Raw genomic sequence first — 12,076 nt, forward strand, 5'->3', positions numbered from 1 at the left:
ATCTAGCTCTTTTTTGGACCCTGTTATAGACTTGGCCTTCACAACATATTGTGGGTTCCAGGATTAGCTGCTCCAAGAAGCAGTCATTTAAGGTGTCAAGAGACTTTATCTGTGCATCCCCTCCTGAAATGATATATACTCAATCCATATGGGGACAGCTGAAATCACTCATTTTTATTATTGATTTTTTTAAATTTTAATAACCTTCTAATCTCCATAAATATTTCACAGTAGCTACCACCATCCTGGGTAGGTAGTCTGTAACATATCCCTACTGTTATATTCTTATTATTAGAATATGAAATTTCCACCCTAATAATTCTAAGTTTGGTTCACTTATGATTATTACTTCAATTGCCACTTCCTCACCAGCATGACCTATTCTGTTCTTTCAATATGTTTTGCACCCTGTCATCACTGGTCCCATTGATTATCCTCATTCCACCAAGTTTCTGTGATGGCTATTATATCAATACCCTCATTTAATATGAGGCGCTCTAGTTCATCCATCTAATTATTTAGCTTTCTGCATTACATGATGTACATGAATGGAACTTTTTTTTTAATTTGATTGTTTCTAAACAGAACCTACCTGTATTTTATCACCTTCCATCCTCTCCTCGTTATTAACACATAGAGAATCTCCATTAGTCTATCCTCTCTAAAGGATGTCGCTCTCCAAAAGACATGCTTATCTGCACCTGTCAGCTTTCCCAAAACCCTTAGATTAAAAACTCCTCTACGACCTTCTCACTCTTAAGTGCCAGAGATCTGGTTCCATTTCGGCTTAGGTGGAGCCCATCTTTCCTGCATAGGCTCCCTCATTCACAAAAGTTTCCCCATTTCCTAATAACAAATGCAGCACTACTCTGCCTCAGTGCCATTACATTCAGATGGGGGTGGACTCATCAGGTGTGCAGTGCACAGTCATCAATGGAAGAGGAGCTGCCTAAATGACTGTGCCAGGCTCCTGCTTTAATCATGTCTCTGACATGACTCAGTCACATGCACCTGGCTGAGGGCACAGGGAAAGGGGGGTGACGGTGTCACTTAAATAGCTCCTGAGCACAGCTGGTGCAGTCCCATGGATCACGCAGTACCCAGAGTGCTCAGGAAAGGTGAGGACGGGAACTGCAGAACAGCTCTCAGCTATTTCCTTGATTTATAGATGTTTAACCAGAGACAGAACGGTGACAGGTCAGGTATAATGGGAAACAACATTCACATCCCTTCTCTTTATTGACTCTGTCAAGAGGAATTCTGAGGTCAGAGCAGGCACCAATACAGCTCTTTATAAGCAATCATCACACTGGTCCACTGGCTCTCCATGAACACAGACATATTGTAAAAACTGTTACCTGCAGTGATCTCCTTCCCCAATGTGCTAGCCTCCCTCACCAGCCGCTCTCTCATTCTTCCAGGCCTTATACCATGTCTGAACCTCTCTTTATAGAGTGGAGTTCACAAGATCTCATCATCATGGATGTAACATCCTGAATAGAATAGGTGGTCGTGGCCCATGTTTTTCATCTCCCATGTCACTGGAGCTGGAGCTAAGTGATGAACTGACCCTTCACTTGATGAACACCCTGATTATCCTCGCAGAAAGGTGTTGGCATTTCACACTGTACACAATTGGGTTCATAACTGGTGGGACAAAAAGAGAGATGTAGCCCAGGAAAAGATTGAGCAATGGAGGAGAGCTCTTCCAATATCCGTGTATCAGACCCAAGCCAATCCATGGTATGTAGAAGAGGAGGACAGCACAGAGGTGGGAGACACATGTGTTCAGGGCCCTAAGGCTCTCCACATGGGACGTGACTTTCAGTACTGTTTTGAGGATCATCACGTATGAAAGGAAGATGAACAGTGAATCCAACCCCACCACGGTGACTGTAAGAAAGAAGCCAAAGATGTAGTTGACTGTGATGTCGGCACAAGCCATCTTAATTACATCCTGGTGCAGGCAGTAGCAATGGGAGAGGAAATTGGCTCGACAATATCCGAACCGTTTAAGGAGAAAGGGGAGTGGGAATGTTAAAGACACCCCCCTTAGCACAATCACCAGTCCCATCTTTCCAATTCTTGGCAGGGTTAAGATAGAAGCATATCTCAGTGGCTTACAGATAGCAACAAAGCGATCAAAGGCCATCAACAGGAGTACCGATGATTCAATGAATGAAAGTGAGTGGATGAAGAACAGCTGGGCAAAACAAGCTTCCAGACTGATCTTCCTAGAGTTAAACATGAATCTACCCAGTGTTGTAGGCATCGTGGCTATCGACAAGGCAAGGTCTGTGAGGGCCAACATGGAAAGGAAAATGTACATGGGCTCATGGAGGCTCGGATCTGTTTTTACAATGAACAAAATGACTGAATTTCCTCCTACTGAAATAACATACATTAAGCAGAAGGGGACAGAGATCCAGAGATGAATGTCTTCCTTCTCAGGTATCCCTGTGAGAAGAAAAACTGCACAGTTGAATTTGGTGTCATTGACAACTGACATAATGTACTGGGCAGGTCCGAGGAGTTTTGAAATATCCTTCCTGAAAGGAAAAAAAAGAATCCATGAGACTAGATGATATTTAATGAGACAACTTTCTGCTCTCAGTACAAGAGACTCCCAGGAAATCAAGGAAGATAAGCTAAAGCATAGTCTTGGATATGCACCATCGATAGAAACATAGGCAGTGCCAGACTAGATCAGATCTGTAGTCCATCGAGCCTCATATCCTATGCCCAGTACCAGATGGTTCAGAAGAAGGTGAAAAAAGTCCTGAAATAGGCAGCTATGAGATAACCTGCCCCCAAGGAAAGTTTTTCCCCAAGACCCACTAATTACATATATATTGTAGTATAAATTAGGAAAGTTTAGAGCTTTCTAAGAGCTTTCCTGTTAAGTCTTCACTACTGTAATTGGATTTTCTGCTTACCCATATAATAATCCAGTCCCTGTTTGAAACCTGTTAAGCTCTTGGGCCCACTGATATCTTATGGTTGGGAATTCAGCAGCCTACTTGAGTGCTGTGCAATTTTACAGTTGTGACCTTTCCACTGACAACCTTTCTGGCCCTCCATTTTCAAGTGTGACCCATTGTACCCATGACGTGTGTAAACACATGGCTAGTGCATAATGAAAACGGTCATTGTATTTATCTGTCCTGCATTGAAGCCATTTGTTAATGTTTTTTCTTCACAGGCAGAGAGTAAGGACGGCAAGGGAAGGCAGGCTGCTCTTTGTCTAATGCTGGTGCTGGCAGCTTGGTCCACATGGCTGCCTGGCCCCCGTGCTCCAGGTCCAGAAAGGCTGGGGCTGGGCCACACCCTGGGAGTGGGGAGGCTTGGGAACTTGGGATGCTCTGGGCCTAGGGCACTGGTCTGGGGCACGGCCTCTTGCTGTGGTGCAGGGCTGGCTTGGCTGCATGGGGGGCTGGGGGTCATGGAAGGGGTGGGGCCTTGGTTGGAAGGGGCAGGGCTTGGGGTTTGCCTGCCCAGGTGGGGATTCACCCCCACTCATGGTTTCCTTGCCTAATTTTTAGATATATATTTTTTTCTCTACTCCTCAGGTCCTATGTTATGCAACGGTCTTTTTGCAGTACAGGGATAAATTCTTAGGCCCAGTTTCTTAATTCAGTAATAATGACTTCAACTGCATCACTCCAGATAAACATGTATAAATTAGACCAGAACCAGGCCCTATTACATTTCTCTACCAAATACTCCCAGCAATCCACTCTGACCTAGAGCAATCCCTCCAAGAGAAGCTGAAGTCCTTTACCTGGCCTATGTTGACTGACTCCAGGGAATTCAATCATCCTACAGGTCTCATTTTATCCTCACAGAATCTGCATCTTCTTCCCATGCAAGTGTCTGTCATCAGGATTTCTTCAGAACTTGAAAAGATCACAGGGTCTCAGCCCTCCTTCAGTCACTTGTCAGCAAACAAAAGTCTAGTAGCTCCTCTGTCCCTGGGTTAATAGCTGACTGGTTCTCCTCAGGTTCTGTTCTGTCAGTCTGTAGCCTGTACCCAGAGTGGTAACAGGCATTGGGGTCACTATAGAAAATATTCATTCCCTGAGCTCTCACTCATGAGTACATACCCCAGATGTGTTATTCAGGCATGGGGAGGGTTTGCAGGAAGTGGAATTCAAAGATAAATGAAGGAGTATTCATGGAAATGGAACTTCAGTTCCTACAGGAAAGTAATCCATTGCGCTCTCTCTCTCTCTCTCTCCTATATTCATAACATCCATAGCACCCGGGAATGGCATACTGTCAGACATGTAACTGAGCTGCCATAATGAAGGGACATGTTAAACCCGCTTCTTGGGGTGTTTGCTGAAGAGTTATAGTGAGTTAATTATTGGGATGTTGATGTTATGGCTATATTGCGAGAAACCAGTACGGTTCATAGCAGGCTGCTAGAAAACAAGCAGGAAGGGAAGGAACATCTCAAGAAAACCTATCGCTCAGTCAGCACTTCAGGGAGGTCGAAAGACAGAACTGGAGCTACAAGCTTGGAAGAGCCTATTTCTGGGCTCCAGCCACATCACACAGCTTGATTTGCCAGAGCTGGGAGTCTGTGCAGAGGTGGGTCAGCTGCTGTGAGTAGCTCTTCAGACTGACAGGCATAGACACCTCTGGGGATGTCTGAAGGCCTTGCCCTGCCTGGGTCCCTGTCAGAGTGGGAGGGTTTGGGGTCAGAGACATGTAGAGACTGTTGTTTGAAAACCCTTCAATTCTCCCATGTTACGCTTTATTCCCACTGTTCAGCTTAAAGAGTAGTTTGGTTTAAGAAGCCTGGCTAGTCACGCATCTCACCACTAGTCACTCACAGGTTCCCAAAGGGAAGAACCACAGGACAGAGCCTGAGTGTAGGAGGATTGTGAGATTCTACCCCATGAGAGGGAAGGCTACTTTCCCTGTCGTCTGGCATTCGGAGACCAGACAGGGGGATGAGATGCAGTTAGTCCTATAACTTTTAGTGGTATCTACAGAGCAGAGATGCTAGAGCCCTGAGCCATTCAGGAAACAGAAATATCCCCTGTCTGACCTGTTACCAAAGAGCAATGCAGCTCTGAATACCTGAGTTCATAACTGACCCACCCAAATAATAAAACCTTTGAAAATACATTTGCTGATTAAATTTCCAGGAGCAAATAAACCATTAACTGATATTCCAAATAAACCATTAACTGTGGTCTCTTGTCATTCAGCCTCTGGCAGGATCGGGCCCAGAGCACACTGCACCTCCAGAAATGGGACCCACGGAGAAAGCCTCATTCAGGAAAGTGCAGTTTTTTAACACTCCAAGCTTGCTTGGGATGTCAGATTTGTGTGCAGCTTCAATAACCCCCTGAGGAGCATGGGCAGGTGTAGGGGAGGGGTTCCCAAGCTCCCCAGTGCTACCAGACCTTCACTGAGTCACCCCGACAGCCCAGCTCAGTCCTCTGCCGCTGCACAGAACATCTGCAAGTGGAAAAAAACCTTGTAGCCTTTTCTCTTCATTTGCATTGTAAAGATAGTGAAACCTGCCAACGTACCCAATTCCTGCTAGAAGGGGAGCTGCTGACACCAGAGATCTTCAACCAAAAGGACAAGGAGTCATCGGAGAGGTTGCAGGGCAGCAGGCAGCATCTGTTCAGACAGGGAGGCAACTGCCTTTATGAAGCATGTCTGCACATTCCCTTGGGGGCCACTTGGCCATCAGGGAACCTCAGGTGATTGGCTTCGTATGCACTAGCTTTAATCCCCTCATGATAGATGGCAAACTGCAGAAGGCAAAATCACAGGGGACGCGTGGTGATCCTACCCAATATGACTGCAGTGCAAGCCCTGTTGCAGGCTCTATTCCTGGAATCTGGGTCTCTCATCACTGTTCATATTGTTCTGATTAGTCACCTGGCTACCTCGGGGACAGCTGAGCAGTAACTATGATGCTGTCGCAGCTGTGATCTTGCTGAAATAAATAATACTAATCAATAATAGATCATCAGATTTCTCCCAGACCACCTCCTGTCCTGCATGACACACTCAGAGTGCAAGCTACGAAAGGGAGATTCTACATAGTTGCTTACTTGGAAATTTCCTTGGATCATTCCAGTATGATATAAACTTCCTCTCTGTTATGGTGCTTAAGTGCTGGGATAAATTGCCCAGGGAAGTTGTAAAATCTCTATCCTTGTAATTTTAACAGCAGGTTAGACAGATACCTGTCAGGAATGGTCTAGATAATACTTAGCTCTTTCATGATCACAGGAGTCTGGACTTGATGACCTTGAAGTCATGCAATTCTCCCTAAGCCATAACAGGAGACCTCAGGATCCAGGAATCCCCAAAGTTAGGTACACATCTCAGTGATCCACTGTTAGCCACACTCCCCCACACACCCATAATCTCTGGATCTCCACAGCTGCTCTAGGACCCTCTCCAGCTCCTGGCTAGCACAGGTTCATCAGAGATGTGCTACCTTTTCCTGTCACAGTAGCCACTGCCCACGGGATCTGCTGAAGAGGCCTTGTACAGGGTAGAGGGGGCTGCACAGAGGTGGGAAGGTTGGTTAGAGTAACTGATGGGTACAATATCCCAGCCATAGACTGGTCAGGAGATATTGACCTTTCTATACTCAGAGTGCAGGCAGAGACTCAGTCTATGCAACCTTCATTTATGTTATGAGGAAGAAGCAGATGAAAAGCCTCCAATTTATCTTGGGGATCCATAATCTCAGCTCTGTAAACGAAGTCCATTGCCCATCTATCCCATGTTGAGTGGAAAGTGACCTATATCAATGAGTTTGCATGGAACAGATCCCTGTGCAGTGCAAGATGGTATAAATCTGGGTTTATTCTCCACCAAGGGTGGAAGGCTGGGAAACTGGGAAACTGGCTGTTGTCTCGTGTTTGTCCTTGAATGTCTTCGGAATAAAACACTCAGGTAGCTTAGCTGGGTGTGTGGTGTTACCTGCTCCTGTGTTGGGTAACAACGCTGCCTGGAGAGGCCAGCAGTCGAGTCTGAGAGAGGCCAGCCCAGCTGACTGGTTACGGGGCTCAGTGATTCCCCAGACTGCACCCTGGAGGGACAACCTGTCACAGAGTTTGTAGAAGAAATTAACAAATTAAACAGAAAAAAGTCACTAGGACCAGATGATATTCACCCAAGAGTTCTGAAGGAACTCAAATATGAAAACTGCAGAACAACTAACTATCACTTAAATCAGCTTCTGATGACTGGCAAATAGCTAATATGATACTGATATTTAAAAAAGGCTCCAGAGATGATTCCAGCAATTACAGGCATGTCATCCTAGCTTCAGTACAAGGCAAACTGATTGAAACTATAGTAAAGAACAGAATTATCAGACATATGAATGGACATGATTTGTTGTGGAAGAATCAGCATGGCTTTTGCAAAGGGAAATTATGTCTCATCGGTCTATTAGAATTCATTGAGCTGGTCAACAAATGTGCACAAGGATGATCCAGGGCATATAGTGTACTTGGACTTTCAGAAAAGCAGTAGACAAGATCCCACAACAAAGGCTCTTAAGAAATGTGAGCAGTCATGGGGTAAGAAGGAAGGTTCTCTCCTGGCTCAGTAACTGGTTAAAAGAGAGGAAGCAAAGAGTAGGAATAAATGGCCACTTTTAGAATTGAGAGAGGTAGCTAAGGATGTCATAGAATATCAGGGTTGGAAGAGACCTGAGGAGGTCATTTAGCCCAACCTGCTGCTCAAAGCAAGACCAATCCCCAGACAGATTTTTGTCCCAGATCCCTAAACGATCTCCTCAAGTAGGGAACTCATAGCCCTGCATTTAGCAGGCAAATGGTCAAACCACTAAGCTATCCCTCCCCCACAGAGGGCTGTATTGAGAGTGCTCTGATTCCACATATTCATAAATGATCTGGAAAATGGAGTAAACAATGAGGTGGCAAAATTTGCAGATGAGATTAAACTATTCAATATACATAACTCCAAAGTAGACTGTGATGAGTTACAAAGGGAACTCAGAAAACTTAGTGACTGGGAGAACACATTTTTTTGTTGACAAAAGCAAATTAATGCATATTGGAAAAATATAATTCCAACTATCACAATGTTTCAAACTCTGTCTGTATGATAATTTCCAAGAGTCCTTCTGAATTCTTGTTGCCGTTGCCTCAATCCCTATACCTCTGCAATACTGACTGGCAGACAAGTAGTTGAGGCCATGAATTAAGGAAGAATCAGAAAGAATTTGGACATAGTAAGACTATTCAGTATCAATTCAGTTACAGTTTTACAGCTAAATAAATATTTTGAAAATCTATATGCCCATGTGGATCAGGACACAAGCCAATCTCTCAGTGTCAGGCTTTAGGGTGACAGTATCATTGCGGTCAAATCACACACACCCCATCAGTCTACTGCTGTTTTCTTACACCTTCTTCTGCAGCACCTGGGGCTGTCACTGTCAGAGAGAGGACACTGGACTAGATGGACTACAGGTCTGATCCACTAGGCCACTCCTACATTGGAAATGAGCCAAGTTTCCCCCATGGAAACAGACATTGTCATGCTGGGTTATAATGTTCATCTTTAATTAATCTCATGGTAATCTGGGGCTCCCACATGAAGCTCAGAGGTTGACTGACACAGCCTTGGCTGAGCTGGAGGCTCTGTGTGTATGAGGGTTATAATGTTGTGCTCCACAGAATGGGCATGAAGGGCACAAGGGTCCTGGTATTTAAGGCTACAGGTTTGAACCTCTGTTACTTCCTGTTTCATTTGGTGAGGCACTTTATGTAACGTCTTTCCCTGGCTAAGCATGGATTAGCCATGCAAGGGCAGGATGAGAGAGAAGCCTGCAAACTGTGGAAATTTGCTGGAATAATGGAATTTGTTCCACAATATGATGAAGCATTCACAAATAATAATAATTAAAATTAAAATTAATAGTAAAGCTGATACATTACATTTGGTTGTAGCAAAGGCCTTCCAAATGAACTGGATGGCCACAGTATTTTTTCACACACCAGAGGGCTTGTTTACCTTCTTTTCACAGCCTAGCACTCAGCATGCTCGCATGGAGGGTCAGGAGACCCTTTCAGTAAAACTGGGATTCTCTAGTTTAAATTACATGAGACGGGCCTGCAAGCGGGAAAATGCATCTGCTGTAAAAACTCCATGAGAGCCCTTCTCAGGAGTTTGGTGAGACTGTCAGACCCTCCATAATGAAGATTTATTAAAGCGTTCAGTTTGTTGAAGAATGGGCAGAAAATAGATTTTTGTGTGACCAAAGAGAGGAAGAAGTGTATTCATGGGCTTACATTTTACCGATCTCCGTGCAGGGCAAGACAGTATAATTTTGGTTTTATATTTTGAAGGGTGACCAGGACAACCAGAATGACCATGGGGAAGCTTCTGTTGTGGCTCCTGCCGTCCCTGTGGTGCATAAGGAAGAACGCAAGTAGTGTGCCATGTGTGAAGGGGACGAAAAAGTCTTGGGCTATCCCTCATTTAAACATAGTTACATGGCATATTGCCAAAAGGATCTGGGAGGAAAAACACAGACCTCGATACTGGAATTTGTGTGGGATTTTGTGGAAAAAAAACCCCAAACACTCATGAAAGATTATGTGTCAATTATACTGACATGGTACCAGTTGAGGTTGGGCTTGCTGAATCAGGATGGGGCTTACCACCTGTCGGGGAAAAGACCACCACCTTGTTAATTGATCAGACAGCCTGAGGCTCCTTTAATTGAGAAATCATCAATACATGCGTGCACACATGGAGAGACAGCGTGTCCCCTAGCAATGGTTAAGCCGCTCTCCCAAACTGATTTTTGCCACAGCTTATAAAGCGTAAAACCGCAAATTATTATATTTGCTTACACATAAATCATAACCTTATTTGGCAATCATATGACATACGTTGCAGAAGAGCAATTAACATTATCCTTATATGGTAGGTATAACATATGTAAAATTGCAAGCTCTTATCTTTTACTTCCTTAAGGATGTTTACATGACTGTCAGAAGACCCTGACATCAGTTACCCTACTTGCGGTCTAGCTGACCTGCCTCGTAAGGCCCTTTGGGACTCAGTGTCCAGTGTTCAGTTCCTGATTCTGGCCAGTTGTTGCTATGCTGATACTTGGATTATTTATGCTAACGCAGGCCTTTTAATATGTTACTGTAGGGCAGTGGTGAGCTGGTTCTTAGGGGAATTTTTCCCTTATGCTAGCAGCATGATCATGGTTTGTGTATAACGGAACTGCCTTCTGGGAGTGCAGTTCCGCAGTGGTTATGTTAGCAACTTATTTCTTATGTGTTAGTACTTTAGGCCTATGATTTTATAATTTAGTATAAGCAGATTAGATCTGTTGTAAGGGGGGGGGCAAATTTCCCTGTCAGGAGATATTTATACATAGGAGAATATGAAAAAGTGGAAGTATGCACACCAACTGGAAGAGTCCAGTCAATTGAGATGATATTCCTGGGTCATCTACCATAGAAGGGGATTGGGCACACTGACTGTCATAAACATAGAGAAAAGAGTTACATAAAATCCCTCCTGGGTAGTGGACTAAATTGCTTTACCTGTAAGGGGTAAAGAAGCTCAAATAACCTGTTTGGCACCTCACTAAAAGGACCAATAAGGAAAGAAGATACTTTCAAATCTCTGGTGGGGAGGGGAGGTTTTGGTTGTGGTCTTCGTTTTTTCCCTCTCCAGATGGAGAGAGAAACCAAGCAACCCCATCTCCTAAACATATCCTTGAAATAATTCATTTAAGAATTGCAGAAATTGTTAGGCAAAGAAACGCATTAGGTTATCTTTTGTTTTAGCTTCTGAATTCTCCCTATGCTAACGGGTAGTTTTATTTCTGTTTCGTAACTGTGAAGGTGAGTCCAGAGGGGAATCCGCTGTGTTTTAAATTTTCTTCTTTCCTTGTAAAGTTACCTTCCATCCTGATTTTGCAGGTGTGATTCTTTTACTTTTTTTCTTTATAATAAAGTTCTTCTTTTAGGAACCTGATTGATTTTAGTGTCCTAAAGATAAAGGATCCAGTCTGTAGTTTTATTAAAGCAACTGGCTTGTGTATTATTCTCAAGCCTTTCCAGAAAAGAGGGTGAAGGGTTTCAGTGATATTTTGGGGGGAATATGGATTCCAAGTGACCCTTCCCTGAATGTCAAGTATCAGAGGGGTAGCCGTGTTAGTCTGGATCTGTAAAAGCAGCAAAGAATCCTGTGGCACCTTATAGACTAACAGCTCATGCTCCAAAACATCTGTTAGTCTATAAGGTGCCACAGGATTCTTTGCTGCCTTCCTTGAATTTTTGCCTACAGCACTTGGTGGTGGCAGCAATACCGTCCAAGGACAAGGAAGGGAATTTGTGCCTGGGGGAACTTTTTAACCTAAGCTGCTAGAAATAAGCTTAGGGGGTCTTTCATACAGGTCACCACATCTGTACCCGAGAGTCTAGAGTAGGGAGCGAACCCTGACACTGACCCACCAGATCCCTTCCAGGATTGTGTCCCTGTTGGTCACATTAGCCCATTTTGCATCACACTGGGAGCTCATGTGGACTTTTTTGTCCTCTATAACCACCGTTCTGCGCCCTAGCCAATGGATTTGTCCCTCAGTATATTCAGGTGAAAGCATGATTCAGGGTTATCATATGGAAAAGGAATTGTTCTTGGGTTGTTGTTACAGTGATGTCACAGGAGTTTAATTCCCTGAGTTCCTGGTAATCTCAACATGCTGAGATGCCAGCTGCTCCCTCCTCAGCCACTAACCCCAGAGAGGAACAATAGTTCGGTGCCAGGCACACACAGGTTTCAGCAAAGGGCTCATTCCACAAGAAAGAGGTAAACAGGTGGGAAGATGCTCTCAGAGACACAGGGAAATTAGAATGTGTCCCAACAACTAAACGGGGATATGGCTGAGGTCTATAAAATCTTGACTGGTGTGGAGAACACAAAGAAGAAAGTATTGTTAGTCTTGTTTACTACTTCTCATAACATAAGAACTAGGGGTCACCAAATGAAATTGATAGGCAGCAAGTTTAACACAAATAAAAGGAAGTTCTTC

General features: G+C 44.2%; 1 protein-coding gene across 1 annotated transcript; it reads right to left on the reverse strand.

The window, feature by feature from the left end:
* Positions 1–1,573: 1,573 nt before the first annotated feature.
* On the reverse strand, positions 1,574–2,509 carry LOC115645549 (olfactory receptor 51G2-like). Its single transcript, XM_030550389.1, has one exon. It carries the CDS (start codon positions 2,507–2,509, stop codon positions 1,574–1,576), a length of 936 nt encoding a protein of 311 aa, XP_030406249.1.
* Positions 2,510–12,076: the final 9,567 nt, after the last annotated feature.

This window comes from Gopherus evgoodei, chromosome 1 (genome assembly GCF_007399415.2).
Source record: "Gopherus evgoodei ecotype Sinaloan lineage chromosome 1, rGopEvg1_v1.p, whole genome shotgun sequence".
NCBI lineage: Eukaryota > Metazoa > Chordata > Testudines > Testudinidae > Gopherus > Gopherus evgoodei.